At 45.3% G+C, this 27,729-nt stretch overlaps 1 protein-coding gene across 2 annotated transcripts in view; it reads left to right on the forward strand.

Moving 5' to 3' along the window:
- Positions 1-27,729, forward strand: part of CSTF1 (cleavage stimulation factor subunit 1) — a 69,766-nt gene that overhangs the window by 30,414 nt on the left and 11,623 nt on the right. For both annotated transcript variants that reach the window (XM_085619267.1, XM_085619268.1), the window contains exons 3-5: positions 6,466-6,743; positions 8,854-9,051; positions 9,498-9,888. In XM_085619267.1, coding sequence (XP_085475393.1) covers positions 6,466-6,743; positions 8,854-9,051; positions 9,498-9,888 — 867 coding nt within the window. The remainder of the gene's footprint in view (positions 1-6,465; positions 6,744-8,853; positions 9,052-9,497; positions 9,889-27,729) is intronic.

The following is a 27,729-nucleotide window of genomic DNA, read 5'->3' on the forward strand; positions in this document are numbered from 1 at the left end:
ACGGAGCAGCACGGAAGCATACGGAAGCGAGGAATGATCCTACTAACTGTAAGTTGAGACTCGGCCAAGTCTTTAAACTAGGTCAGGATGTTGGAAGGCTCGCCTTTCACCGGCGGCCGCCACTTTCTCTAACTAACACGATATTTACCATCCTGCAGTGACGTAAACCAGGCGCCCTCCCTTCCAGTGTGTGCTCATGAAGCCTGAACATTACGCCTAACTAAAGTATGTACATTACGATTTTTACATGTAGCGAATGACTATGGGCCATCACGCGTATTATACTATATATATGTATACAGCCAGTGTATCCACATAGTACAATACCTATATGTTTGTTTTTGTGGTAATGTTACGTATAGTCTGTCCTCTGTGTCTAACTACCTTTTTCTTTCGTTTTTCTAAAAATTTGGGTGATGAGTAAAATTTACCTTACCCACTCTGATATTGAATGAAAAATATATCACGAAAACGATACCAATTGAATTCTCATCCAGAAGAACTTGAAGTATGGTGATGTGTTTATACCCTACAACGATGAAGCAGCCTTGTATTATTGGTGTTTTTCTCCTTCTTTTTTTCAGATACCAAATTGGTCTTATTTTCACTGGGGTCAGTGTACCCTTGGGCGCAGATTTTATAAAAGTCTGTCAAAACAGAACAATAGGCATATAAACCTGGATATTAACTCCCTTCAGTGTTTAAGGGATTATTTATTGGTCCTGATGAGTAAAGCAGTGGGGACTGCTTACGAAACATGTTGACCCAGTAGGTAGCCACTAACTTGTGAGATCTCCTACTTTCTTCCCCATTTTTAACGCTCCCAGCTAGAGAACAGAATAACATTGTTTTTTCTACTAGCCAGGGTCCTTTTAATCTTTATATTTCACACATAATTCTAAACACTCACATCCCTTGCACTACACATAAGCCTAATCATCATAACAACAGTGCTCCCACGTAGTCGTAGGTAGTAGCACGCCCCGCCCCGTAGAGGGACGGGAAGACCCCCATGATGAAGCATGACACTATGGGATTCATAGTGTGTGAGGGGTATTTTAAAAACACATAGTGTTTTCCGTGACATCTCATGGATCACTCTAATTAACTTTACTTACCATTACGTAAATTATAAATTATAAATTAAAATTAAAAATTAACATTTTATAATCACTTTTTTTCACTTCTTGACAGGGTAGAATCACTTTTGTTTATTAAAGATACGGTCGCATATACATATATTGTCAAATTAAAACGGGAGGAAATCTAGGAAACATCCTTGGGGTAGTATCTACTATTGTCAATGAAAGTGTTGAATGCTGAGAGCATAATAAGATGTAGGAATACTTTCACGAGTAAGATGAGATCCAGACTAGTGCTGTGCCAGTGACGTAAAAGGTGATCAGCATTTCTAACAAGATGTGCAGATTTAGTGTGGCAGACAAAGTAGAGGAGACAGGAGACTGTGGTGTGCAAAGTTCATAAAGCAAAAAATGTATGTGCATGCAGTCCAATAGAGAGTGCTTTCTACATTATTTTTTCAATGTTTAGATGATTGAACATTGATGACTTACTTCAAAAAGTTTTTTTTCCCCACGCTTCGATATGACTTACTCCTCAAAATACAGGAGTAAGCCACAATTGAGCCAGCAAGAAGTCAGGCCTACTCCCATAAATACCTTTCTGAATTGGGTTATTGGCGATCAAATGTTTATGCAGAAAAATAATTAGATTGTTCAACTACCAGTGAAAGCAGATTGCTGATGGAGACTTGCTTGAGGTATTTGCCTGTAGCCTTGTGTTTGCAATGTTTAATAGAGGGGCATCATTGTCTCCTGTATTATTCCCCTGTTTCCACCATGTTGGATGTCTCAAATTGTAGTTGACTAATGTGATATTGCTGTTTTTTCGCTCTTGCCTGACCCAGCGCATGCGCTGGTCTGACGAGACTTATTGAGAGGGCTCCAAAAAGTGCTACCAGGCCAGCCTAGAGCTACAGTGCATGTGCGCGTGAGCGCGCGCCGCGAATACTTTCACTTTCGCTGCCGCTTTGATGATTGATCGCGATCACTTTCGCGGCCGCTTGGCATAGCCAATAGGTCTCGCTTTTGGGACCTTATAAGTATTTAGTTATGCAACTGTTGCATGGCTAAACACTTATAAGGTCCCAAAGGCGAGACCTATTGGCTATGCCAATGCTTGTTAATTAATGTTCCGTGGTCTTTCTTTACTGTGGGACTGGCAGCTGGTTTGGTAGTTGAGCAGAAGCTATTTTAAAAAGTGCAGACCTCAACAACTTTGCCTTGCTGGAGATGTAACCGATTGATGTAGTTACTGATGTGCTGCATGTCTATAAGATATACAGATCTGTGCAATCCCGTTTCTTTCGGTTAATACATTGTATTCAGCAATAATTAACAAAATATTTGTTTTCTGCTCTCCACGTTGGTAGTTCTGCAAGCTTTAAAAAAAAAAAAGCTACAGTTGTTCTCTAGCACGGCTATCATCACTATTTGAACATGCTTTAAACTCTTTACCACAATACGCTAAATTTCAGGACATGTTTTTGTTAATTCTTCTTTGAAAAATGTGTAGCTTCCTGTCATAGCATCCTCACCAGTTGATGACTGGCAGAATAATTCCGGTGGGATCCTGAAACACGTTTGAAGCATCATGCATAAAATATTTACTTTTGTTAAAAAATAACATTTACAACCAATTACAAAAACAAATTATATTACGATCACTATAAGTATTGTTTGCAAGGGTGTCGTCCCTTTAAGGTCCCTAGTTTTGCAGTTCCCGCAGAGCCTTATGACTGATAAAATGATGTTCTATCACGCTCCCCGAGAGGATCCCACAACACCCTATTCCTTGTTTCCCTAACCCTTACTGAAAGTGAACTGCTGTTTTTCTCGTTGTTTTTTCAGCCATTGCTTGTTTTCATCAGGAATTGGAAAGGGACTTTAGTATTTCATTGTGTCTAAATTGTTGGAAATTTGCAGCAAATGTGGGTGCAACATGGCTGTTTAGGTATTTTTGAAGATGTACATTTTTGTTGTTTGACCGCCATTTTGGTAATAATTGCAAGGGGTGCCAGATTTTAAACTAGCAAACACTGTGGCTTAAGCGTGCACAGATTCTTCTGTTTGTGTGACGTACTTGATACCTACTATTGAACTTTGAGAACTAATTCATACTCACTGATGGAAAATGTTTTCTGATTGAGGCCCCCTACTCCCATTCCCTTTGCAACTGACAACAAGAGGACTGTATGGCTTCTCATTGGTTTCAGAGTTGCTGATCTTGGAACAGGGCTGTCATAGCTGTAGACAGTCACATCTGCGAACTAACTCAAATGAGAGCACGGAGAACCAATGGCATCCCTTTAGTTGCACAATTAAAATATCCAGAGCAAGATCTGTGCTTGGGCATGGAAACATGGATAAATTAAGATGATGAAATAGATGCGTTTTGCACAGTCCCCGCAGTTTGGTATTTTACAAGGGGTTCTCTTGATACCCTATAGCACCTGTCCTTTTCCCTGACAACCGATTATGGTTCCAATATTTTTTTCAGTTGATAAAACACTACTTTACTTAGTACTGTTTACTGTTATCCTGTTTGTGATGACACTGGAGTTTTATATCTCTCAAGCAGTATGTGTTGCAGGGTCTTGCTCGTTTTCGAGGTGTAGGTTGGTGGTGGTTGAAGTTTGGAGCTGTGGATTGCCAAGCCCCGCATACCATCTAATGCAGTGGTGGAAGGGTATATAATTACTTATTCCTGATCATGTCCGCAATTTAGCTGCAAGGCATGGACCAATTAAAACCGTTTGTGATTTCAAACAGTTTTTTTAATGCATGGGAGACTACAAGCCATCGCAGGAGCTTCTGGGGCAAAGAGCATAAGAGACAGATTCTCACTGGTGTTACTTCCTTTGGAAGGGTGTACACACAGTTTGGATTTGCATGTCTTCTAAGATCCTAATTTGATTTTAGATCTAAATTTTTGAGATTTTTGTAGTGACTAAAGCGGAAAAAAAACATTTTCTGGCTTCGGACTTCTTATACTGTGAGTTCTGGGACACACACTTTAACAGAATTCTCTCACCTTTCTCCGTGCTCAATTGTTTTTCTACCTCCTACTGTTTTTGCTTTTTACTGTCAGTTAGCTAGAAGGCATCAATACTTCTTTCTTTCACTCTGGCGCCACATAAAGCATTCCATCTACTTGCCATTACCAATATGGAAGGCAGAGTCAGTCTTTTAGCGTAGGTGTAAGAAATATTAAACTTCACGTAACATAAACCATTACCCAGCTCCTATGTTTGTGGTTTTATTCTGTCTTCCCTCTCTCTGACAATACGAGGAGATGTGCATGTTGCATGTTGATCCGAAGAGTGTATCCACAATGCAGAAATATTGTTAGGGGTGTTTTTGTGGCCCTTGTCATGATGGAATTCCCTTGCCTACCAAAAGAAGGGCTTGATGATGACCACCCTCTTTCTGAATAGACTGTTGAAGGTTGGTTGCCCCTATTTTCATTCTAACTTGACTGGAGCCCGGTTTTACATGTTCAGAAGCATCCCTTCCATTACGTGCTCATACTTATTGTGAAATGACTGCACCTTGATTTGATATCCGCTGGCATTTTTCCTCCCCCACTTTTTAAGAGTCAAATCCAAGGAGGGAGGATTTCTTTAGATATAAAATGGCATCTTGAACCTTCCTGCAGCCTCCATTTCGTTTTAAGGTTGTAAGTAAGCTGCTGTAGGTTTGTCTGCTATCTCTTAAGAGAGATTCAGCCTGAGCTCTAACCTTACTGCCCATAGAGCAAAACATTAAAATGCAGTAGTGGATTTTGCTCTTGCCGGAGTCACTGGGCTGATGTGCTTCCTGTTTGCTCCCCTCCCTTGAAGTGGTGTGTCAAACTCACTGACTTTTGAGGGTGACGAGGCAGGTATTCCGCCTCCTCAGGGGAGATCTCCACTGCATCATTTTGGCTCCCAACTCTTTACTGTCATTCTTTCACTCTTGAAGTGGGGTTGTTAAGCTGAGTGTACAGAACCAGGAAAATACAGCTGGGTTTAGGCTCCTTAGAGGTTAGTGATAACTTTTGCATCGATCTGGTTCAAATACTGCTTATACGTAAAAAGAAAACCAAACACGAGAACATGCCAAAGCTTTCAAACTTTGTCTATCCATAAAATAAAAACATAAGAGCATTGTAAAGGCCTTCATTGCTCTGGCATTCCAATCCTGTTTTCATTGTGTCCTGCAATTCTTTGATTTGCACCTAGAGCAAAGTAGTTCCTGACCATGGATAAACAATTCATCTAACCTTCAGGGCGTTGCCTGTATATCTATAGCCAAGACTTTTTTTGCATAAACATTGTGGCACAGTCTGGTGAGGATTCCATTAAATGATAATGTTGGATTTGATTTTTAGATCTGAACTTTTAAGCATTTGCTCGGTAGCAGGTTTAATAGCAAAGAAAGTATGTATAATTGAAAGTAAACTTCAAGTAATCGACTTACTTTGCATATGCTGTTTTATTATCAAAGAACCGATGAAAAATGTGTGACTTTAGCTTTGCACTAGCAGCAGTTTAAACCTTTCAGATATTATCCATACTCTTTGTTCAGATGTGCTAGTCTTGACCATTATCAGAGAGGTGGGAAACAGCCCAATTGTGATTCTTGTTTTGTATATATATCTCCTTTTTACTCATGATTGTCCATAAATCTTGATTTTCATAAAACAATTTGTAACAAAAGAGCCAACACTTGTTTTGGGGCATCAGACGTTGATGAGTCATTGATAAGAAGTCACGCCAGAGTATGTTCAATAACCTCTACATGGTGCAGAAAAAGTTTAATTTGAAATTGGTGAGGGGCATTCGTGGAGTCCTCCTCGTGGGGGCTACAATTAAGGGGTAAAGCTCATGGAGTGTCTCTGCCCTGTGCTTCTTTTGGCAGTATTTGATCAAGTATTACTAAATCCTCCATGACTACAGGGAAGAATTCCAAGTACATAAATGTTGTTAGGATCCGACGCTGAACAATAAATATTTGATGGAATGTAGATCAATTGAAGAAGTGGTTGAGCGAAGAGTCTTGCACCCACAAAATCGAAAATTGTACCCAACACCTTACCATGTCAAGTTAATGAAGGAACATTAGTCAGAAACTGGTTGACCTTAAAACACACAATTTATCTTAACCCCCAGGTTTATATTTGTACATAAAAATGCAGATTTGTCTAGTTGCATTTACCATTTTCAAGTACTCCTTTATTTGTTGAACAGCTTCTAGTGCACCAGTGACCTCTTCTGAGCATTTTTACTGTATCCTCCTGCTGCATGGCTTACATCGAAAAAGTGTATGCAGCTTTTACAGTTTGCAGCTGTCCCATTTAAAACTTGTATATGAAGTCTTTTACATTTGCTTCTTTTTGTTTTAGGCATGGAAAACGATGACAGTGCAGTTCAGTATGCAATTGGACGCTCTGATACTGTCGCCCCAGGGACAGGAATAGACTTGGAGTTTGATGCAGATGTCCAGACAATGTCTCCGGAAGCGTCCGAGTATGAGACCTGCTATGTCACCTCCCACAAAGCGCCATGCCGCATCGCCACATACAGTAGAGATGGCCAGTTGATAGCCACTGGCTCTGCCGATGCCTCCATAAAAATACTTGACACAGAGCGAATGTTGGCAAAAAGTGCAATGCCGATTGAGGTATAGTAGTAACACATTTTTCTTTCATACTGTCTTTTAATATTTTGTACAGTTTACAGCAACTGGAGCTTTTATTCGACCTTCTGTAGAAAGAAATGTTACTCCTATGTGCAGTAGGCCTGTTATTTTTTTTAATTTAGGATTTCGAATGTTCAGAGGAAAAACATGGTTCCTACATTTTGAGGGTAAGATGATTATTATCTTTGTTGTGTATTCCAAGGCTAGTGGTCCAGTTTCAGTTGACTTCTTGTGTGCTAAATGCTGACCTGTGACTGACAGGACCTGCTCACTTGAACAGCTGCATGCAGTGGTGGTGGGCCAGTAACATCAGTGTTTGTAAGTTCAGAGACTGCTCCCCCTAACACTCTTTATTTGATTATAGTTTTCTTTCTTGTAAGTGCACTATTTTAGATTGTTATAGCTATCACAAAATAGGCAGACCCTGGCAGAATAAACTATGCCTGGAAATGTTGACTTTGTTTTTTAAAGAAACATCTCAGTTACTGCTGCTCTTTAGATTGCAGTCCGACACAAGGACCAGTAAGTGAATGAAATTAAGTTATATGTGTACAAAGGACAACAGTGGGCTGGTGGGGTGTTCTCTCTGTTCTTTGTAAACGGGTCTTCGAAATTAAAGCATTCAAATTGAGATATTTTAGCCTGTATGGTGTACTGCAATAAATTTCATTAGATACATTTTAATGTTTAAAAATGACCTTGTTGAGAAATCCTGCTTATAGGAAAGACACCATTTTATACCTTTTCTAATAGAGATATTATGTGAAAACAAGGAAAACAGAACCAGAAATCCATTAAAAAGTATGAAAAGCAGACTTGCCTTCTCCCTCAAGCAACATCATAGAGGATAGCTATTCTGGTTGGCTGAGACCCTAGTGTGTAAAGATAATAGGCCACGTCACATTGTATTGCTTTTTGAGAACATGTCGGCCCCATGGGGAAACTTTGTGGACCTAATGGAAATCATGGGGACCCTTTCTAGTTTAACAATCCGATGATAACCTATTGTTCAATTTAATGGAACTACAACATTTTGTTGAAGAAAATCCCTTTTTCTCTTTTTGAAGTGCATATACACAGACAAATGACTCCGTTAATGGCCAGTGATCTGTGACTAAAAGTTATTCTGCGCTATACATTGATTGTCAATTTAAAAAATGTGTATTATTGCAAGTAATTTTAACTTTTTGTTTAAGTGTTCAACAATCTTAAATTAGAAGTACTTAGCAAAGTATTCATTTTATCAATATCCGTAGCAAAACTTGATAGAAATCTAGAAAACTAAATGTTACAGATGGAGCGCTAATGTCTTCAAAGAATACAACTTGTGGAAAAACTCAATTGAGCTAAAAAGCACCTTTGACTAACCAGTTTCTTTGATAACAATTGGTAACTCCTGCTGCTTATTTGCTATTGCAGATGAATGGGGAGCTCAGCTTGGAACCTGGATTTAAAATGTTCAAAGTTTGGATTTTCCCTATTTGCCTGCTGACTGAATACGTAGGTTAGAAATACACTGACTTCAAGCAGCCAAACCAAATGCGTATTTTATGACGAACAGATATAAGGGCTTACTTAGAACCTGGCAAAGCACTGCCTGCCACATTTCGAAATCCGTGCCAAACTGGCAGAGATTTCTGTGCCTTCCAGGAAGCCCCTATCGTAATGGCTTCATCAAAGCCAATGACCCTTTGCCAAATGGAGGCCGAGTTTGTGGCACCCACTTGGCAACGATTTTTTATCAGAAACTAAAAATCAATAGCCTTGAGGCAAATTGAATTTTCTCAGCGTCTGAGGGGGGGCACTGTGTGTTTTGCTATAATTCTGATTAATTGGACAATCCTAATATACCAACTTCTCTCTCTGAAGGTTCTCTTGTAATCCGAAGCTTATTTCTTAGCAACTTTTTGTAGCCCCATCTCGGAACTTTCTCCAGAAGGTTGCACTAAGTTTGCTCGTTCATAAAAGTGGATTTTGCTTGACCGCCACACCTCTCTATTTAAACTTCTACTTTAATAATGAGAATTGTTAATTAAATAAAGTTTCCCTGTCAAGCTTAAATGTAATGTCTTAATGAATTTGACCATCACAGGTTATGATGAACGAGACAGCACAACAGAACATGGAAAACCATCCTGTTATCCGGACTTTGTATGATCATGTAGATGAAGTTTCTTGCCTAGCTTTCCACCCCTCAGAGCAGATTCTGGCATCAGGATCCAAGGATTTTACAGTGAAGTTATTTGATTATTCAAAGCCATCTGCAAAAAGGGCCTTCAAGTATATCCAGGTGAGAACCAAACAAACATGAAAAATTCAATATTATTATTTCTATTGTATTTGGCGTTTTCTGTTAAATATCCCCTTGCTTCAAAGTCTTTTAAGACTGCCAACGTAGAGTTTTATTGCGGCTGTTATAGGATCTTAAAGCCGTGCAACTTCACCACATTTTCAGCGATGATATCGGGCTTGTTAATAACCTGTATTGCCAATCTTTTATATGTGGAGGAAACTTTTTCAGCTGAACAGTTGCAGATTCTTTGAATGTCAGACCTTAGAATAAGGGCCTAAGCATGAGACTTTAGTCCGTAGGGTAATGGGGCTGCTATGTTTGTGGCCCATAAGATTATTCAGGTGCCGTGTTTTTCATATTATCTTCTTGCTGGTGGTTGTTTTTAATTGTTTGATGTGTTTCATTTTATACTAACTAATATATATGTTTCCATACTTTAACAGGAGGCTGAAATGATACGCTCCATTTCCTTTCACCCATCTGGCGACTTTATAACCGTAGGGACCCAACACCCTACGCTGAGACTTTATGATATTAACACATTCCAGTGTTTTGTTTCTTGCAATCCCAATGACCAGCACAAGGATGCCATCACTGCTGTTAACTACAACCCAACTGCCAACACGTATGTATCTTCCAGTAGGGACGGCAGTATTAAGTTGTGGGACGGTGTTTCAAACCGCTGCATCACTACATACGAGAAAGCACACGATGGTGCCGAAGTGTGTTCTGCCATTTTTTCCAAAAATTCAAAGTACATTCTGTCAAGTGGAAAAGACTCGGTGGCTAAATTATGGGAAATCTCAACAGGACGTATGCTGGTGATGTACACAGGTACGTGTGGTAAACCTTTGCCGTTTGTATTGTTTATCCGGTTTGTGATATCTCGTAGCCATACTGTTTTCATGACAGCGGCCCATTCTTTTCATATTGTTTGGAATTTTGTTCTGCCATTAGTATATCTCATAGGCATTGTGGCACGTTGTGTCCCTCTCTCTCCCCCTCTCTCCCCCTCTCTCTCTCCCCCTCTCTCTTCCCCTCTCTCTCCCCCTCTCCATAATGGCAGAGTACGACTGGCAGGGCAACAGAATCGGTAATACAATGGAGTCCCCCTGGCGGCAAACAAATATGGACAGACCATCGGCATTGGCATGTTTTGTACCAAGGCGGTGTTCCACCGTAAAGTCCATCCCCTGTAGGGAAATGGACCACCTTAACAACTTTAGGTTGTCACCCCTCATCTGCATCAACCATCTGAGGGGACTGTGGTCGGTCTGAACCCGGAAGTGAGTCCCAAACAAGAAGGGCCTCGGCTGCTTCTGTGCCCAGACCACAGCAAAAGCCTCGCTCTAAGTCGCACTCCACCTCTGTTCCTGTGGAAGTAACCTCCTACTAATGAAGGCTACAGGTTGGTCCTTGCCCTCAATCACTTGTGAGAGCACAGCCCCCACACCATGCTTTAAGCATCTGTCTGTACCACAAATTCATGTGAGAAGTTTGGTGCTTGAGCACGGACGCCGTGCACATGGCAGATTTCTGGGCATCAAAAGCTTTCTGGCAGACGTCAGTCCAGTTCACCTTCCTGGGCTGCTGCCTGGGAGTCAGTTCTGACAAGAGGGCAACAATAATGCCATACCTCTTGACAAATCTCCTGTAATATCCGGTGAGGCCAAAAAAGTCTCTCACTGTCTGGGTCTTGGGGGGAGGGGGGGGCTCCCACGCCTGAATGGTGTCAATCTTAGGCTGTAGGGGCACCACCTGGCCGCTTCCTACCTGGTGTCCGAAGTACACCACTGAGCCCTGCCCGATCTGGCACCTGCTGGCGTTGATCGTGAGGCATGCCATCTGTAGAGTCTTCAACACTTCCCACAAGAGGTGCAGATGTTTTTCCTAAGTGGCACTGAACACTGCAATGTCATCAAGGTAGGCGGCACTGAAATCCTCCAGTCCAGCCAACACCTGGTTGACCAACCTCTGAAAGGTAGCAGGGGCATTCTTCAAGTCAAAAGGCATCATCTGGAATTGGTAGTGCCACCGGAGTTGAAAATGCAGACCTCTCCTTGGCCCCATCAGTTAAGGCAATCTGCCAGTACCCAGACGTTAAGTCAAACGTACTAAGGTACTGGGCAGCTCCCAACCAATCTATGAGCTCATCAGCTCTGGGGATGGGGCGTGCGTCAGTCCTGGTGATGGAATTGAGCCCTCGGTAGTCCACACAGAACCGGAAACAGGTGCGGATTCGTCAGGCTTCTCTTCGCTGCGTTACTTTTCCAGCTCCCAACAGCAGAAACAACCTACAGAGGCCCAGAACAGCACCTCTTGGCAGGTCAGAACTCTGAGCAAGGAAGTTCAGGGGAGCTGGGGGTGAAGTCTTTGTATCCCTGGGACTTCAAAATAGGAGGCAAGCTCTACTTCAAGCCCTTGGAGATCTTCCTCAAGCAGGGGACACAGCACACAGCAAAGTCCTTGTTCTTTCCTTGACAGAAACAGACACTGCAGACCAACCTTAGACAGCACACATCAAAGGGGCAGTACTTCTCCTCCATTTCTTCAGTTCTTCTCCTTGGCAAAGGGTCTTCTTGAATTCCAAAAGTGATCTAAAGTTCAGGGGTCTGGGCCCCACTCGTTATATCACAAATTCCTTTGTTCTTCGGTGGCAGAGAAGCTCTTTGCTCAGCCAAAACCAGTTCTGTCTTCTCTGGTGCAGTTTCCTGGCAGGAGGTGGAGACCGCCTTGTCCAAGGCAGACCAGGCCCATTCAGGTGTGAAAGTAATCTCCTCCCCTGCTCTGAATGCAACCAAGCCCTGACTCACCCAAGAAAGGCAGGACACACCTCACCCCCCCCCCCCCACCCCCCAAAGTGGCTGTCTTAACAGAATGCACATCCCCAGCCCCTGTCACTCCAAAGCTTGACAGTCGGTACACAAACCTAGCAGAGGCACACAGGATGGCTGAGCAATGAAATGCCCACTTTCTAAAAGTGGTATTTTTAAACACAGAATGTAAAAATCATCCTTACTAAAAGATGCATCTTTTAGTATATATACTAAACTTAACTATATACTAAACTTTAACTTCCTTTCTTGTACCTATGGAAAGTTACATTTATAAGATGTTATTAATGAACTCCATTCTATCCTATGGAACAGATAGCCTTTCAATAGTGGAAAACAAAATTGGCAGCTTTTCATTATCAGGACATGCCACACACATCAGGACATGTCCTACCTTTCACATACACCGCACCCTGCCCACAGGGGTACCTTGGGCCTACTTGAAGGGTGACTCACATGTAAGAAAAGGGAAGGTTAGGGCCTGGCAAGTAGGTGCACTTGCCAGGTCGACATGGCAGTACCAACCTGTGCACAGCCACCGCAGTGGCAGGTCTGAGTTACATTTACAGGCTGCTCATGTGGGTGGCACAATCAGTGCTGCAGGCCCACTAGCAGCATGTGGTTTACAGGCCCTGGGCACACACAGTGCACTCTACTAGGGACTTAACAGTAAATCAAATAAGCCAATTATGGAAACACCAATCCATGACAACAATTTACAGGGGGAGCACTTGCACTTTGGCACTGAACAGCAGTGGAAAAGTGCCCAAAGCATCTAGACCAGCAGAAACACATTTCAACACACAGTAAAAACACAGGAGGCAAAGGCAAAAATACAGGGGAAACCCATGCCAAGGATCTAGCACTTGTCCCCTCCAGCTGAAATGTGGGGAGAACTACCCAGCCTCTTATGAGCTGATAAAGTTGATGTTTTTATGACCTGTCTGAAGGACCATAGTGACCCCCCTAACTATTCTAAATTTGATTGATATGATCTCTCATACCTTTTAGCAATTTGACTATGCGACCAGTCATAAAGTTAAGGCTTATTCCTGGTTTGACAAAGCATGTTCTAATGCTCCTGATAATCCTAAGGCTGCCTTATGAAAGGAGCCCTGTGTTTAAGGAGACCTACAATTTCGCAGGTTGGCATACAAAACTGTGTTGAATGGTAGAATAGCCACTAAAAGAGAATAGGCATGGGCCTCTTTACAATGTGCCAAATAATTTACATCATAACAGGGAATTTTGGCAGGTGGTTAAGGCTCCATATTGCAAGGATTTTATTTGCCTTAACGTTGTAAAATGTATTCATATAGGATAAGGAAGTCACTGGCAGGTTTATAACATATTTATGGATGCACATGTTAAAATGTGCATTCATTACAAAACTTTTATTTTATAGATGTTTAGTAGCTGACCTGAAATATCCTTGTTGTTTGCTTGCCAAATTCATAAAATGTATGTCTTTTTATGTCCTAATTGGCCCAACAAAGATTATTTTGAATTTGAGGAGGGGTGATGGCATCCTGGGCAAGGGCATAATTATGTGGGTAGAACGAATATTTCCAAAGCCACCTTAGAGCCCCATTTAGACACAGCATGTCCCCTTCTGCTCCGGATTAGCTTCTGTGCCTCTTGGGATCACAGAGGATCTCAGTGTTTGCTGTTTTGATGTTAAGTATCACTGGTTAACTTGAGTTTGCTTTGAGCTGTTCATAGCATACGTTTGTATCAATACCTTATTGTGCTCTGTGCGCAGATCTTACTAATAATAGTTTTAATTACATAAGAGTGTGTGTGTGTATGTGTGTGTGTGTATATATATATATATATATATATATATATATATATATATATTATTTTTTTTTTGTTCACTGGAAAAAACAAAGGATATAGAGACGTTCTAGTCAGTTTCAGATTTTACACACTCAAATCCATAGAAATTCTGCAGTTATAGTTTGAGTTCACTCAAGTAACTATAACTCGTGGCCTAAGGTAACTATAACTCGCACCCCCGCCATGCACAGTTTTCTCATCCCACATTTCACTGCAACTGTTTCAGTGATATTATTCATAATGTCAAAGATGATGTCATGAGGGATGTAATATGTGGGGTAATTAGCGAGGGTTGGAGTTATAGTTACCTAAGGGCACGAGTTATAGTTACTTGCGAGAACTCTAACTCTAACTGCTGAACTTTGGTTTTGTGTGTAAAATCTGAACCTAACTAGAACTTCCCTGTAACCTTTGTTTTTTTCCAGTGCGTTTCTGCGGTTTTTTAATGCTATTTATTAACTATAATGTCCCTGTAACCTTGGATTTTTTTTCTGTGAATTTCTAGAGATTGTTTAATGTAAAGTAATTTTTATTTATCATATGTTAATCCAACTGCTGCCGCTCACGGCCAAGGGCATGTGTGGGAGGGAGATGACCACAGGGCCTGACCTGCGGCTAACCCCACGCTCCAGGGCCTTGCCTGTGAACAGTCCACAAAGGCAGCCAACCTCTGAGGGGGACACCTAGCCTTTCTCAGTGCAGATTTCGGCCCCGGGGCTCGCCTCATTTTTTTTAAGGTGGAATGGGGTACGTGCCCCTCTCCCCGGGCCATATTTGGGCCTGGGGGCCCCATCCCCTGGGACCCACCGGTTGATTTATGTAGAAGAGAAGCATACAGCCCCAGTCCCCGGACCGATTTCGGCCTCGGAGACCCCACCCATGGGGACGCTCTGTGAACTGCACTGGCCGGGCTTGGCTCCGCCGAGTGCATTGTGACTTTTGGGCATACCTGTTATTTTGGCGGAATTTCCAGCGGAACTGTGTCCACAGAGGTGGCGCTAGCCTTTATCAGCCTCTACCAGCGAAAATCACCGCTAGCTGGCCGCCGGCCGGGCTTGGCTCCGCTGTGTGCTCCGTTGTAGACCACAAGTCCCAGCAACCCCGTGGTCAGCCACGACATCTGGAGGCGCCAGGAGGAGTATTTAGGCAGCTTTGGTCCCTCGTCCCGCGGGGACGTGCCGGGAGAAGCCCGGGACAAGGGCGGGACCGTTTGTGGCCGTTAGTGGCCGGGGAGGCTGGGTTGGGCCACCCCCTCTGTGCTTTGTGTACCTGTGTGTTTGCGGCCTGTTGTATTGTTAGACGCTCTAGGTCCCACATCACCAACAGGCGCTCCTAAGGTAACATAGCTATCGTAGTTTTGAAAGAGCTACTCCATAGTCCTGCTTGGTGTGATATCTACAGTGTTGTGCTGGTTGGTGTATGTTGTTTATCCAGCTTGTCTGCCATCTGCAGCTATACCTGTATTAATCATAGTTAAAATATGGGAAAGCATAATCCTGTGTTATCTGTTCCTGCCTCCACTACCCAGCTTAACTGCTATAGATCGCATGTTGCAGAAAACCATTGGGGTGGTGGCTAATGCTATTGAAAGCACAGAACGCCGCCTCTCACTTCCTCCTGGCTCTCTACCCCCCCTTCCGTCTGTTAATGTTTCGGTGCTCACTGTCCACTCACAGGACCCAACATTATTTCCATCTTCTGTTGCTCTTCCAGGGGTCCACCATATTCCGATAAATCAGGATACAACTTCTATTATGGGTAATACATCTCTCGATTTTCTTCCTTTACCTACAAGGTTATCAGCAACGCCTAACTTTTTCCCAAACAAGGTCACACTTGATATTTCTCCTCAGGCCGTAGACCCCACAGCTAATGGGTGTCCACAGACGCCATTAAGCCCAATGTTGGTTTCTGATCTAAGGCCTAGCCCAAGTAGTGTTAGCCCGTGCATAATCACTAGAGGGCGAAAGGCTAGGCGTAAGTCACAGCTTGGTAACAAGGAATGCCTAAACTCGAAACTTGATAAAGGGAATGTAGGTGGTAATAAATCAAAGAAAGTGACTGCTAAACAGAACATACTAAAGGGGAAGAATGCTGCTAATAGCAAAGCATTTGATACTGTGCCCATTTTAGATAATGGAAGTGGCATATTAGCCGATGTAAGCTTCTGCGAGAGAATAGAGACACCTGTTAACAAATCTTGTAATGCCCCTGTAAGCAGCGGAGTATCCAGTGTTGACATTGCCCCGCTGCTTAATGATAGTCCAAATTTAGGGCATTCTCCAAGCTCTGCTAATGAAATCCTCTCTATTGCCAATATCGAGCAGATTTTGAAGTCTCTTATATTGCCAGTGCTTGAGAGGATTAAAGTTTTAGCAGAAAGATTGGACCGCTTTGAACAAGGGACCCTTGATATTTTTTTTTCAGTAAAAACTCTAATTAAATTACATTCTAAAAGTGTCCCTGTCATTGCTGAACAGAAGCAAATCTCTATGGCTGACCTCTCACAATCAGGCAAACATGCATCCTCAAACCAAAAAGATGCCTTTAAACCCCTGAGTGGAAGTAATTCCCCTGTCCCGGCCAAACTAAACCATAAAGGTAGTAAACCAACAACGCAACCATCGCCCAAAGGGAACAAGGGAACTTGCTGGAGTGTGTCTACATTAAGCCAGATAGGTGGCGATACTTGCAATTTTGCAGTGAGGCAGGGGGCAGATCCACCCAGTTCATCTCAAAAATCTGATTTAGCTGATACTGTCGACATTAGTTCTACCCACATCAATTTGCCTCCCGCTTGCATGCCCTATGCAGTTGTTTTGACGGGAGTGCCACGGTTAACACCGGGTAAATCGGAATCATTTAGTGAGCTCAAAAACAAACCCACATTCTGGTTAAATAACAATAGACCCATCTCAAGGCAACTCGATGGTCAAATTCTCTTTGTTAGACGAATTGGCTGGGTGGGTAGTAGGATCAAGGATATCCCAGGGGATTGTATTGTTGTCAATTTTAGGGATGCGCGAGTTGTAAGGTCCATCTGTAACCAACAGAATGTGCATGATGGCACCGGAATTGGTACATCTGGTTTGGGTTACTTTTATTCGCAGCCCCCTTATCGACAACAAAGGCAGAGTAATGGAAAACATTTTGGAGGAAGGCTTCTTGGGGACCCTGAGATGCATCTATCTGCTGCCTTTGGCAGAGGAATAGATTGCTGCTGTAAAAGAGATATTGGGTACTGACCCAGTGGCTACGCCCTTGCTCATTGTTTGCCTCTTGCTGATGATAATAAAAGGCCCTATAGGCCTTGGTTTTTGACACATTCCCTTGGGATATTCCCTACCCTTCCTACTCTACTCCCCCCTGATACAACCAAATCGGGGGAAAGGCTAGGGCCAGTACCCCTAATCGCTGAGCATAATTGTTGGGGTATGGAGCGGGTGGCATCAACTAATAAACTCAAATCTGAGATTGGGTTGACCAACAATTGGGATAACCATGCTGGTCTTATTGTTACTACCGTGACCCCAATAGCCCAATCTGTTGATCAGAGTAGCGTCTCCCTTCTGAATACTCCTCCCTCGTTGTCCTTGGCTCTAGATCCAGTAGCCGAGTTGACGAATTTATCTAGTGTATTGACCAAATGCTCCCACGAGCAAGTAGTGGCCGACTCAACCTTAAAGATTGTTAGCTGGAATATCGCAGGTATCTCCAGGAAGTTAGATCTTCCAGAGTGGAATACCCTGGTGGAGACATTTAAGATCTGTATCTTCCAGGAGACCTGGAGTTTAGAAGCTAACTACAGAGTCGGCTACACTACCTACTTTATACCAGCGGTACCTTCAACCACTGGGAGGGGTCGTCCTTCAGGTGGACTCCTGGGTGAGTATCTCACTGGGTTGCACTATCAAACAAAAACAATGCAACTCACCAGATATTTTAAGGATTACACTTAGAGGCCCTAATAGGGGGAAAACTCTTGACATATTTAATATATATGCAAGGGGAAGTAAAGGCGGGTCCCTATCTCTGACAGTAGCAATACTAGAAAGCAAACTTAGAAATTGTTAAGTTGGTACACAAGTCCTGGTCGCAGGGGACTTCAACTGTACATTTGAGCCCCTTGCGACAGAGGATATCTTAGATCTTAGTGAGGATGATGCTAGGAGGGGCATACCCCCACTTACAATCCAGCCAATTAAAAGATGGACGCAAAGGGCCATCCAACTGAATGCACTATCCATGGTGTTTGGGCTACGAGCAGTAAATGGCCGTACCTTTTCAGATCCCTCTGGGGCTCATACATATAACAGGGTCAATCACTCCTCGAGGATTGATTATATTCTCCTTGATTTTGGACTCTGGCAAAATGTGAAGGACATGGCCATATTACCAACTGTAGACAGCGACCACAACCTTCTTTCCCTGAGCCTAAAGCACTTATGGCCGAGTGTAAATGGCCTAATAGTATTAAGTGAAATGAAGTCCACCTCGAAAGTTACTTTATCAAATTGTGGTAGGCGCCTTAAGTGGTGTAAAGTTGTCTTGGATGAAGGGAAAGTCCAGTCTATAGGAGCTTTGTTGGCAGCCTCACAAAATGAGATGGACATGATCTGCTCAGACCACTGTGATCTCTCAAAGATAACGGCAGTATTCCAGAATACCACCAAGTTGGTGGGAAAACGATTCCTGGTACAAACACGAGGGGGGGCCGGGAGAGGCCCTAAGAGGCCCATGGGTAAACCAGGCTGGTATACATCTAATTGTAGGAAAAAGAAGATCGCTCTAATTAAAGCAGTTAAGGCGAAGTCTCAACCTCTGATCCAACATGCGAGGAAAGAGTATAATCTGGTGACAGCAAATGCCAAAAGGGAGTGGGAGGACCAGTACTGGCAAACTCTAAAAGAGGCCAGTGCTGGGAGGGATGCGGGCCTCTTTTGGAAAACCATTAGAGCTAGGAATAGCCCCGATAGCAATTTTATAACGTGCAACATCACTGGCCAGTCATGGGTCGATCATTTTTCTAAATTATATATGTCTCAGCAGGGAGCTGCTAGCGATTTAGACTTATTGAGTCTACATATATCTCCAGGTGATAGTACAACATGCCCATTTTCTGTAAAGGAAGTCGAAAATGCGATTAGTCGTATTGTGACCCAAAAGGCAGATGGCCCGGATGGTATTCCTGGAGATTTGCTCCGCTTTGACTTGCCTAACTGGGGGAAGCTTATTTACACCTTACTTATAGCCATCGATAACGGCGCCCCTATCCCTGAGTCTTGGAAGGGGGCTGAGGTCGTCCCTATTTTCAAAAAGGGCCACAGGGACGATCCCTCCAATTATCGCCCAATTAGTCTATTAGATTCCTCCCAGAAGGTTATTGGAAAGGTGATACTCGAGAGAATCTTACAATGGGCTGAAGAACATAAGATTCTCTCTGAGTACCAAGCGGGGTTTCGGGCTGGAACTGGGACAATAGAGCAGGCTTTCAGATTATTGTTAATCTATTGGAAAGTGGTTGTTATAGGCAAAGGCAGCCTTTACCTAGCGTTTATAGACTTAAGGACTGCCTTTGACCTTGTACCCCGGGGACGTCTTTGGGGAGTACTGCTCGATATGGGGATCCCACCAAATATTTTATCAATTCTAGTGAGGTTACACGAAGGAAACTTTGCACAAGTGAGGTGGGGCACTGAGGGCCAAAAAACTACTAGAATCCCAGTGGAAAGAGGGGTCCGCCAGGGATGTGTTCTTGCTCCCACTCTTTTTTCACTATATGTGAATGGAGTGGTTGAGCACCTGCTGTCAATTCCATCTGTTGCGCCTTCCCTGGCAGGCGAGCAAATTCATACCCTCTTATTCGCTGACAACACGCTTTTAATTTCCAAGACCCCGGTGGGGCTCCAAATCCTCCTAGATAACTTCCAGGCCTTCTGTACCAAACGAGGGCTTGTAATTAATACAGATAAGACTAAATATCTGGTGTTGAACCCCCCGAAAAAACTTGGGCGACCCCCAGTACTTAACCATATAACCCTAGAAAGGGTCACTGTTTTTGACTATTTAGGTATACGTTTATCAGATACTATGCAGTGGTCCCCGCATCTTTCCAAAATGCTGCTCAGCCATAAGAGGGTCACGGGGGCGCTCCTTAAGGAACAGCGCTCCTCCTTAATTAGACCGATTGCCCCCGTCATTGATATCTATAAAGCAAAGGGAGTAAGCTCTGCCCTTTATGGGGCTGAGCTGTGGGGTACTTCTAACATAGATCAGCTGGTTAGGTCCGAAAAGAAATTCTTAAGGGACCTTATGCTACTTCCCCAGAGTACCCCCAATGGTACCCCTACTGCTCCATCTAGGTTGTCATACTATTAAAGATCTAGCAAAACTTCGGCCATTGCTCCTGTGGGCTCGTCTATGGCGAGTCCCGGAACTGGCACTTTATGCGAAGGGGTTATCAGAAGTTATGTCGATGGCAGGGTGGCATAAAATAAAATGGCTAAAAGATGTAAAATTTCTACTTGGTGAACTGGGCCTTAACGAAGCCTGGTCAAGCAGGTCTTCCCCCCCCCCCCCCGAAGGCAACATTAAAGACCCTGTATTGGAGGTGGGTTGCAGCGAGAGCCAGCTCTGATTCTACTCCATGTAGGCTAACGGAAGAATTTTTAAAGATAAAGGATGTGGCACTTCGGGAATCCTATCTAGACATTGTCTGGAAACCCGTTGATAGGGCTTTGTATTTCCGATTTAGGGTGGGGGTCCTTCCAGTGCGTGCCTTTACTGCCCACTGGAAACCCCCATCCCAAACATCATTATACTGTCCAGTCTGTAAAAACAAAGCAGAAACTGTTGCCCATATCCTGTTTGCCTGCCCGGCATACGTGTCCCCGCGGAAAAGTTGGCTGAAACCAATTTGTCGTTTGTTGGGTACCAGGCACCATAATGAGGCACTTCACATTTTAATGTCGGATACACGACCCTTGTTTGTTTGTGGTCTCTAAAGTTTTTATCATGGACTTGGTCCATTAGAACAAAAAGGCTTGAACAAAATGTTTAATATGTATCATAACGTTCATGGTTAAATTGTGATTACATTTTGATTAATTAACCTAATTTTATACTTGATGTAAATAGTTTTTTAAACCTGTCTTTGTATATATGTGCAATACAATTTTATATAACGTGATGCTTTTAAGATATGTTATTATCAAATAAAGCCTTTTCTGATGGATACATCTGCCAGTGGATTCCTCACCTTGTGAATATCCCCTGCGCCAGCATTCCACGGAACTTTTCTTCCCCAGCACTCCACGTCGACGTGGGCGACGTCATAATGCATCGGCTCCGCTTGTGACTCTGTATGACGTCACCGGAGCCATAAGAGGCCCACGTCGGCGTGATGACGTCAGTTCCCTTTTTTCCGCGCCGTCGACGCCCAACGTTTTTTTCCAGTACTCTCCTGATACTTAGTAGTTGTAAGGTGTTACTGTTGTAAAATCTGTAATGTCTTCAACGAGGAAGTTGGGCTTTAAGCCCTGCAGGGAATGTGGCGGCCACATGTCGATGACGGACCCGCATGAGGACTGCTTGTGGTGCCTTTCGTCGGACCACGATGTTGAAGATTGTGCATGCTGCAGGAGGATGAATCCTAAGGCGTTGAAGGAAAGGAAGGCGAAGCTGTTTATGGCAAAGATCGGTAAGGAGAAGAGAGGGAGAAAGAAGGAGAAGTCGAGGCCGGAGTCGTCGACTTCGAGGTCGTCGAAGTCAAGGAAACATCACAAGAAAAGAAAACATTCTTCACGACACCGGTCTTCGAAGAGCAGGAAGTCGAGGTCGGCTTCGCCCCGGCGACGTCGAAGTAAGGACTTGTCACGTTCTCCTTCTAAGTCTCCGGGAGTATCTCCTTCGCCGAAGCGGGCTCCAGCGCGTTCACCGGCGCAGTCCTCGGCGCCGTCACCGGCGTCGTCTCCGGTTCCAGTGGAGTCGCCTGTTTCGGATGGTGAACAGGAACAAGGGGAAGAGACTATTCTGGTGCCTGAAGATTCTACGGCTCCTGTAGAGGACACTACGGCGCCACTGCAAAGTACTCCGCAGAGGGATACAGGTTCTGTACCTTATCCTCAGTTTTCTGCTCCAGGTACTGACTCTACTCAATTCTTAAATGCCATGTATGGTATTTTTAATAGGGCGGCCTTCCCATCCGGAGCACCAACTGGTCCCGTGGGTCCCATGGCGTATTCGTTAGGGGTGCCGCAGCATTACGCTCAGGCCCCCTTTATGCCGATGGCGCCTTCGTGGCAGTTTCCGGCGCCGTCTGGGGATCCGTCACGGCTTCGGCTGGATCGCCCTGCCTCAGAGCCTTCCTCGACGCCGTTGCCGACTCAATCGGCGCCGCCGACTCCGTCTATGGCGCCGCCGACTCCTATACCTCTGGCTCCACCGACGCCGCGTACGACGACGACGACACCGGCTCCCTGGATTCGATCAAGAAGGGAGGCCCAAAGGGTATTGGAGGAAGGAAGGTATAGGGCAGAGGTAGAGGAAGGTGAGGTTGACACATCCTCTGATGAATTTGAGGGAATACAAGAGGCTAGTGGCCTGGATACGACCCCGGAGTGGGAGCACACCTCATCAAGATCCTCTCCACCACAAGAGCTGGCACCCTACCATACTGTTATTAAAAAGGCCGCAGAACTGTTAGATTTACAGTTACCCTCAGTAGAGTATAAGTCGAACTTGCTGACGGAGGTGCTACACTCTCCAACTTCCACGTCACAGCCTTTACTGCCTTTTAATGAGGCCATCTTGGAGCCTGTTTTAGAGGTTTGGCGAAAACCACTTTCTTCTCCGGCGGTTTCCAGACAGGTGGCGAGAAGATACAGGGTGGCGCCTGGGGATCCGGATTTTCTATCTACACACCCATCTCCAGAGAGCCTAGTTGTGCAGGCTTCCTGCTCAAAGCACGCTTCGGGGGCTTTCCCTCAGTCTCCCGCAGATAGGGAGTCCAAAAAGGTGGACCAGGCGGCTAAAAAGACTTTCTCTTCAGGACGTATGGCACTAAAGTCTTCCAATGCCACGTGCTTGCTGGGTCGTTACGTGCATGCCTTGATGGACTCAATGAAGTCTTTAGCCCCTAAGCTGTCTGAGGGCGATAAGACGTCCTTCTTGGAGGTAGTTGCAGACACTCAGGCCGCTGCCAGACAGGTAATCCAATCAGGGCTGGATACAGCAGATTCGGTGGCGAGGATAATGGGCTCATCCATAGCCACAAGAAGGCAGGCATGGCTTCGTTTGTCGGAATTCTCCGCGGATGTTCAGGCCACTTTAGTGGATTTGCCGTTTGATGGGCAGAAGTTGTTTGGAGAGAAGGCAGACTCTGCCCTACAAAGATTTAAAGACAGCAGGTTAACGGCTAAGTCTTTGGGTCTGCAAGCTCCTGCTAAGGGTTCTGGTTTTAAGAAGTTTAGAGGATTTGGAAGATCATCCTTTCGCTCCTTCCGACCGCCTCAGCAGCAGCAGCAGCAACAGCAGAATCCCCTCTATAGATCCTATAGAGGGAGACAAAGGGGTCGGAGAGGTTCTGGATGCAACCCCTCTTCTTCTTCCTCCTCCTCTGCTCCCAATGAGGCTTCAGGGAAGCAGCCCTAGATCCCCCATCCCGGATCATGTAAGACCTGTGGGGGGTCGGGTGTCCTACTTTCTGCGGGTTGGAAATCTGTTACGACAGACCTTTGGGTTTTGAACCTCGTAGAGACTGGGTACGCCCTTCCCTTTCGGGAGTTTCCTCCCCCTTACCCTCCTTGCCAAGGTTACTGCTCGGAGGACCATCTGCTTCTCCTGCAGAAAGAGGTTCTAGCTTTGCTTCAAAAGGGTGCAATAGAGGTGGTTCCGGAGCAGGAAAGGGGTCAGGGATGCTACTCCCGGTATTTCCTATTTCCCAAAAAGGACGGCAGATTGCGTCCAATACTGGACCTCAGAATCTTGAACTTTTACCTGAAACAGGAGAAATTCAAGATGCTGACCCTTGCGCAGGTTCTTCAAGCGTTGCAGCAAGGAGACTGGATGGTGTCGCTCGACTTACAGGATGCATACTTTCATGTCCCAATCCTGAAGTCGCACAGGAAGTATCTCCGTTTTACGGTTGGGTCGCAACACTACCAGTTTGCGGTCCTCCCGTTTGGTCTTACTACCGCACCTCGAGTCTTCACAAAGGTGATGGCAGTGGTGGCTGCTCATCTCAGGAGGTCGGGGATTCCGGTTTTCCCCTACCTGGACGACTGGCTTCTGAAGGCAGAGTCCCCAGAGATGGTGCAGCGTCATCTGCAGGTAACATCTCAGCTGGTATTCGACTTGGGTTTTTCGATCAATGTGCCCAAATCTCACCAGGTGCCCTCTCAACGCAACCTGTTCATAGAGGCGGTACTGGACACTACTGTGTGTCGAGCATTTCCTCCTCCACAAAGAATTCTCGACATTCAGGAGATGGTCCCTTTATTCCACAATGGAGCGGTTGTTCCAGTTCTGAAGGTCCTTCACCTGCTCGGTCTGTTCGCTTCCTGCATTCTGTTGGTCAACCATGCACGCTGGCACATGAGGGCCCTCCAGTGGTGCCTCCGCAAGCAGTGGTATCAGCACAACGGGGATCTCGGGGAGTCGATCAGGGTCTCCAGAGAAGCTGCAGCGGATCTATCTTGGTGGAGTGTGGAGGGCAATCTGTCGCAAGGAAAGCCCTTCCATCTGACTCAGTCGGTGGCCACAGTGATAACGGATGCCTCCACCCTAGGGTGGGGTGCTCATCTGGGGGATCTGGAGATCAAGGGTTTTTGGTCTCCAGAGGAAACGTTGCTTCACATCAACCTTCTGGAATTGCGGGCGATTCGTTTGGCGCTCAAGGCCTTCCTCCCTTCCCTTCGCGGTCAGTTTGTTCAAGTCCTAACGGACAACACTACAGCGATGTGGTATGTCAACAAGCAGGGAGGAGTGGGGTCTCTTTGTCTATGCAGAGAGGCCCTGCGTCTATGGTCCTGGGCTCAGGACCATCCGATTTGTCTGATGGCAAATCATCTGGCCAGGTTGTTGAACGTACGTGCAGACAGTCTCAGTCGGCAGTTCTCCGCCGATCACGAGTAGAGGCTCCATCCGGAGGTGGTTCGTCACGTCTTTCGGACGTGGAGGACACCTCGGGTGGACCTGTTTGCCACTTTCGAGAATGCTCACTGCCCGTCATTCTGCAGTCTCCAGTATCCGATGCAGGGAGCGTTGGGGGACGCGTTTCAGTTGAGTTGAGGCTCGCAACTCCTTTACGCGTTTCCTCCCATACCCTTGATTCCTCGGGTTCTGAGGAAGATTCGCCAAGACCGGGCCCAAGTCATATTGATCACCCCGGATTGGCCAAGAAGGGTGTGGTACACAGATCTTCTCCACCTCTCCTTGTGCCCTCCGCTCCGTCTCCCTCTGAGGGCAGACCTCCTCTCGCAGTCGGAGGGGCAGGTTCTACACCCCCACCTTCAGAGCTTACACCTTCATGCCTGGAGATTGAACGGGGCAACCTGAGTTCCTTCTCTCTCCCGCCTGATGTGGTGGATGTTATTTTATCGGCCAGGCGACACTCCACCAAGTCCATTTACTCCTATAGGTGGTCTAAATTTGTAAAATGGTGTGGAGAGAGAGGTCCATTGACGCTTTAAAAGCCCATCTTTTTAATGTGCTCCAGTTTGCTCTTTCCTTGGCTCAGCAGGGTTGTGCTGTAGCCACGGTTAAGGGCTATTTATCTGCCTTATCGGCTTTTCTATGCCTTCCTGATCAACCGTCACTATTTAAATCTCCGGTTGTTCTGAGGTTTATCAAGGGCCTTACAAACATGTTTCCTCCCACTCCTTTTGTAATGCCACAGTGGGACCTTAATCTTGTTTTAACCTTTCTGATGGGGTCCCCATTTGAGCCTCTACATAGCTGTCCTTTGAGGCTGTTGTCCTTTAAGGTGGTCTTTCTTGTAGCCATAACCTCGGCAAGGAGGGTGAGTGAGCTTCAAGCTCTTAGTTCTAAACCCCCTTTTCTTACATTACATGCTGAAAGGATGGTTCTCAGGACCAGAGCTGGTTTCCTGCCAAAAGTTGTTACTCCGTTTCATTTGGGGCAGTCTATTACTCTCCCTGTTTTTTATCCACCTCCTCATCCCTCCAAGGAGGAGGAAAGACTCCATCGCCTGGATCCAAAGAGGGCTGTGAGTTTTTATCTGGACAGGACTAAAGACTTTTGTCTAGATGATCAACTCTTCATTGGCTATGTTGGTCATTCAAAAGGAAGAGCAGTGCACAAGCGCACTTTGTCGAGATGGATTATCCTTGCCATCAAGATCAGCTAGGCCCTGGCTGATAAGACCCCTCCTGAGGGTATTAGAGCTCTGCTTTGGCCCGGGGTGTTCCTGTGGCAGATATTTGTAAAGCCGCGACTTGGGCCTCCCTCCATACTTTCGCAAAGCATTATTGCGTGGACTCGGAGATGAGGAGGGAGGGCCACTTCGCGCGCTCTGTGTTGCAAGAGTTTCTGGTGTAGGAAGGTGGACACCCTCCTTCGGGAGTGGGGACTGCTGTGGGAATCTATTCACAAGGTGAGGAATCCACTGGCAGATGTATCCATCAGAAGAACAAGTTACTTGCCTTCGGTAATGCTTTTTCTGGTGGATACTGTATCTGCCTGTGGATTCCTCACTGGCCCACCCGCCTCCCCGTTGTCCACCTTTGTATACCATGAAATAGGTCTTGTTGATATGTTTTTTACACTTTCTTGTACATTTGTAGGAAATGCTTGATTATTTAGCATTCCTTTCCTTTGTATACTATGCATGTGTTGGTATATTGTATACTGTGTATACTTTGAGTCTGTCGTTGGTCCACCTGTTCGCCTCGAAGGCACGGAAAAAATGGGTGGAACTGACATCATCACGCCGACGTGGGCCTCTTATGGCTCCGGTGACGTCATACGGAGTCGCGAGCGGAGCCGATGCATTATGACGTCGCCAACATCGACGTGGAGTGCTGGGGAAGAAAAGTTCCGTGGAATGCTGGCGCAGGGGATATTCACAAGGTGAGGAATCCACAGGCAGATACTGTATCCACCAGAAAAAGCGTTACCGAAGGTAAGTAACTTGTTCATTACTACTATACATTTGTTAATGGAGGAGGGGGGACAGCGTGGTCCCCCCTCCCCGGGCAAGTTTCAGCCCCAGGGACCCCATCTCCCCAGGCCCGGCCAATAAAGTGTGGATGCCCTGGAGCCCACCTAGTGCACCCACTGAATCTTAATTGGGGGCTGCAACCCGAAACCCAATGCCCCCATGGCCCCAGTCGGCCCCGCATCCAACGGGGGCCGGCATTGCTGACACCCGTTGTCAGTGCGTAACACAAAGGTTTCCCTGCCCACACCTCCATGTTCTTCCCTGGGACAAATAAGAACTGCGTACTCAAGGGGAACACACAAGGGAAAGAGAGAGTGGATAAAATAATAAAGAACAGCCTGGAATACAGGACGGCCTTTCTTGCTGAATTTTCACCAGAAGAAATGGTTAATCAGTGTGTCGTAAAAGACCATCCATGGTGTGTGCAATCTGCAGGTAGAGTAAGAGAACACGAGGCAATTATAATATACGCCTCCTACCACCAGCTTCCCTTAAGCCATAATCCTACCACCTCCTATACTCACTCACTCATGCAGATGGGCCATCCAGGCTGAAAACAGGAGTTGGATCTTCACTCTTGCACCAACTTCAGAGAACTGGCAAAAGAAGGCTTCTCTGTGATAAGGGTTTTGCAGGGCTAAAACAGGGAAGGAACTGGTGAATGCCACAACGTGTCTAACTCCAATTACCAAAAGCATAGGTCAGTCGTCCAGAGATAACTCTCTCTAGACGTTGAGTAGTTTGAGGCTCACCGGGTGCCTCAATGGCAAATGACAAGCGAGCACACAAAAATGTAGAAACCTGAAATATGAGGCACTGCTC

This window comes from Triturus cristatus, chromosome 7, assembly GCF_964204655.1.
Source record: "Triturus cristatus chromosome 7, aTriCri1.1, whole genome shotgun sequence".
Taxonomy (NCBI): domain Eukaryota; kingdom Metazoa; phylum Chordata; class Amphibia; order Caudata; family Salamandridae; genus Triturus; species Triturus cristatus.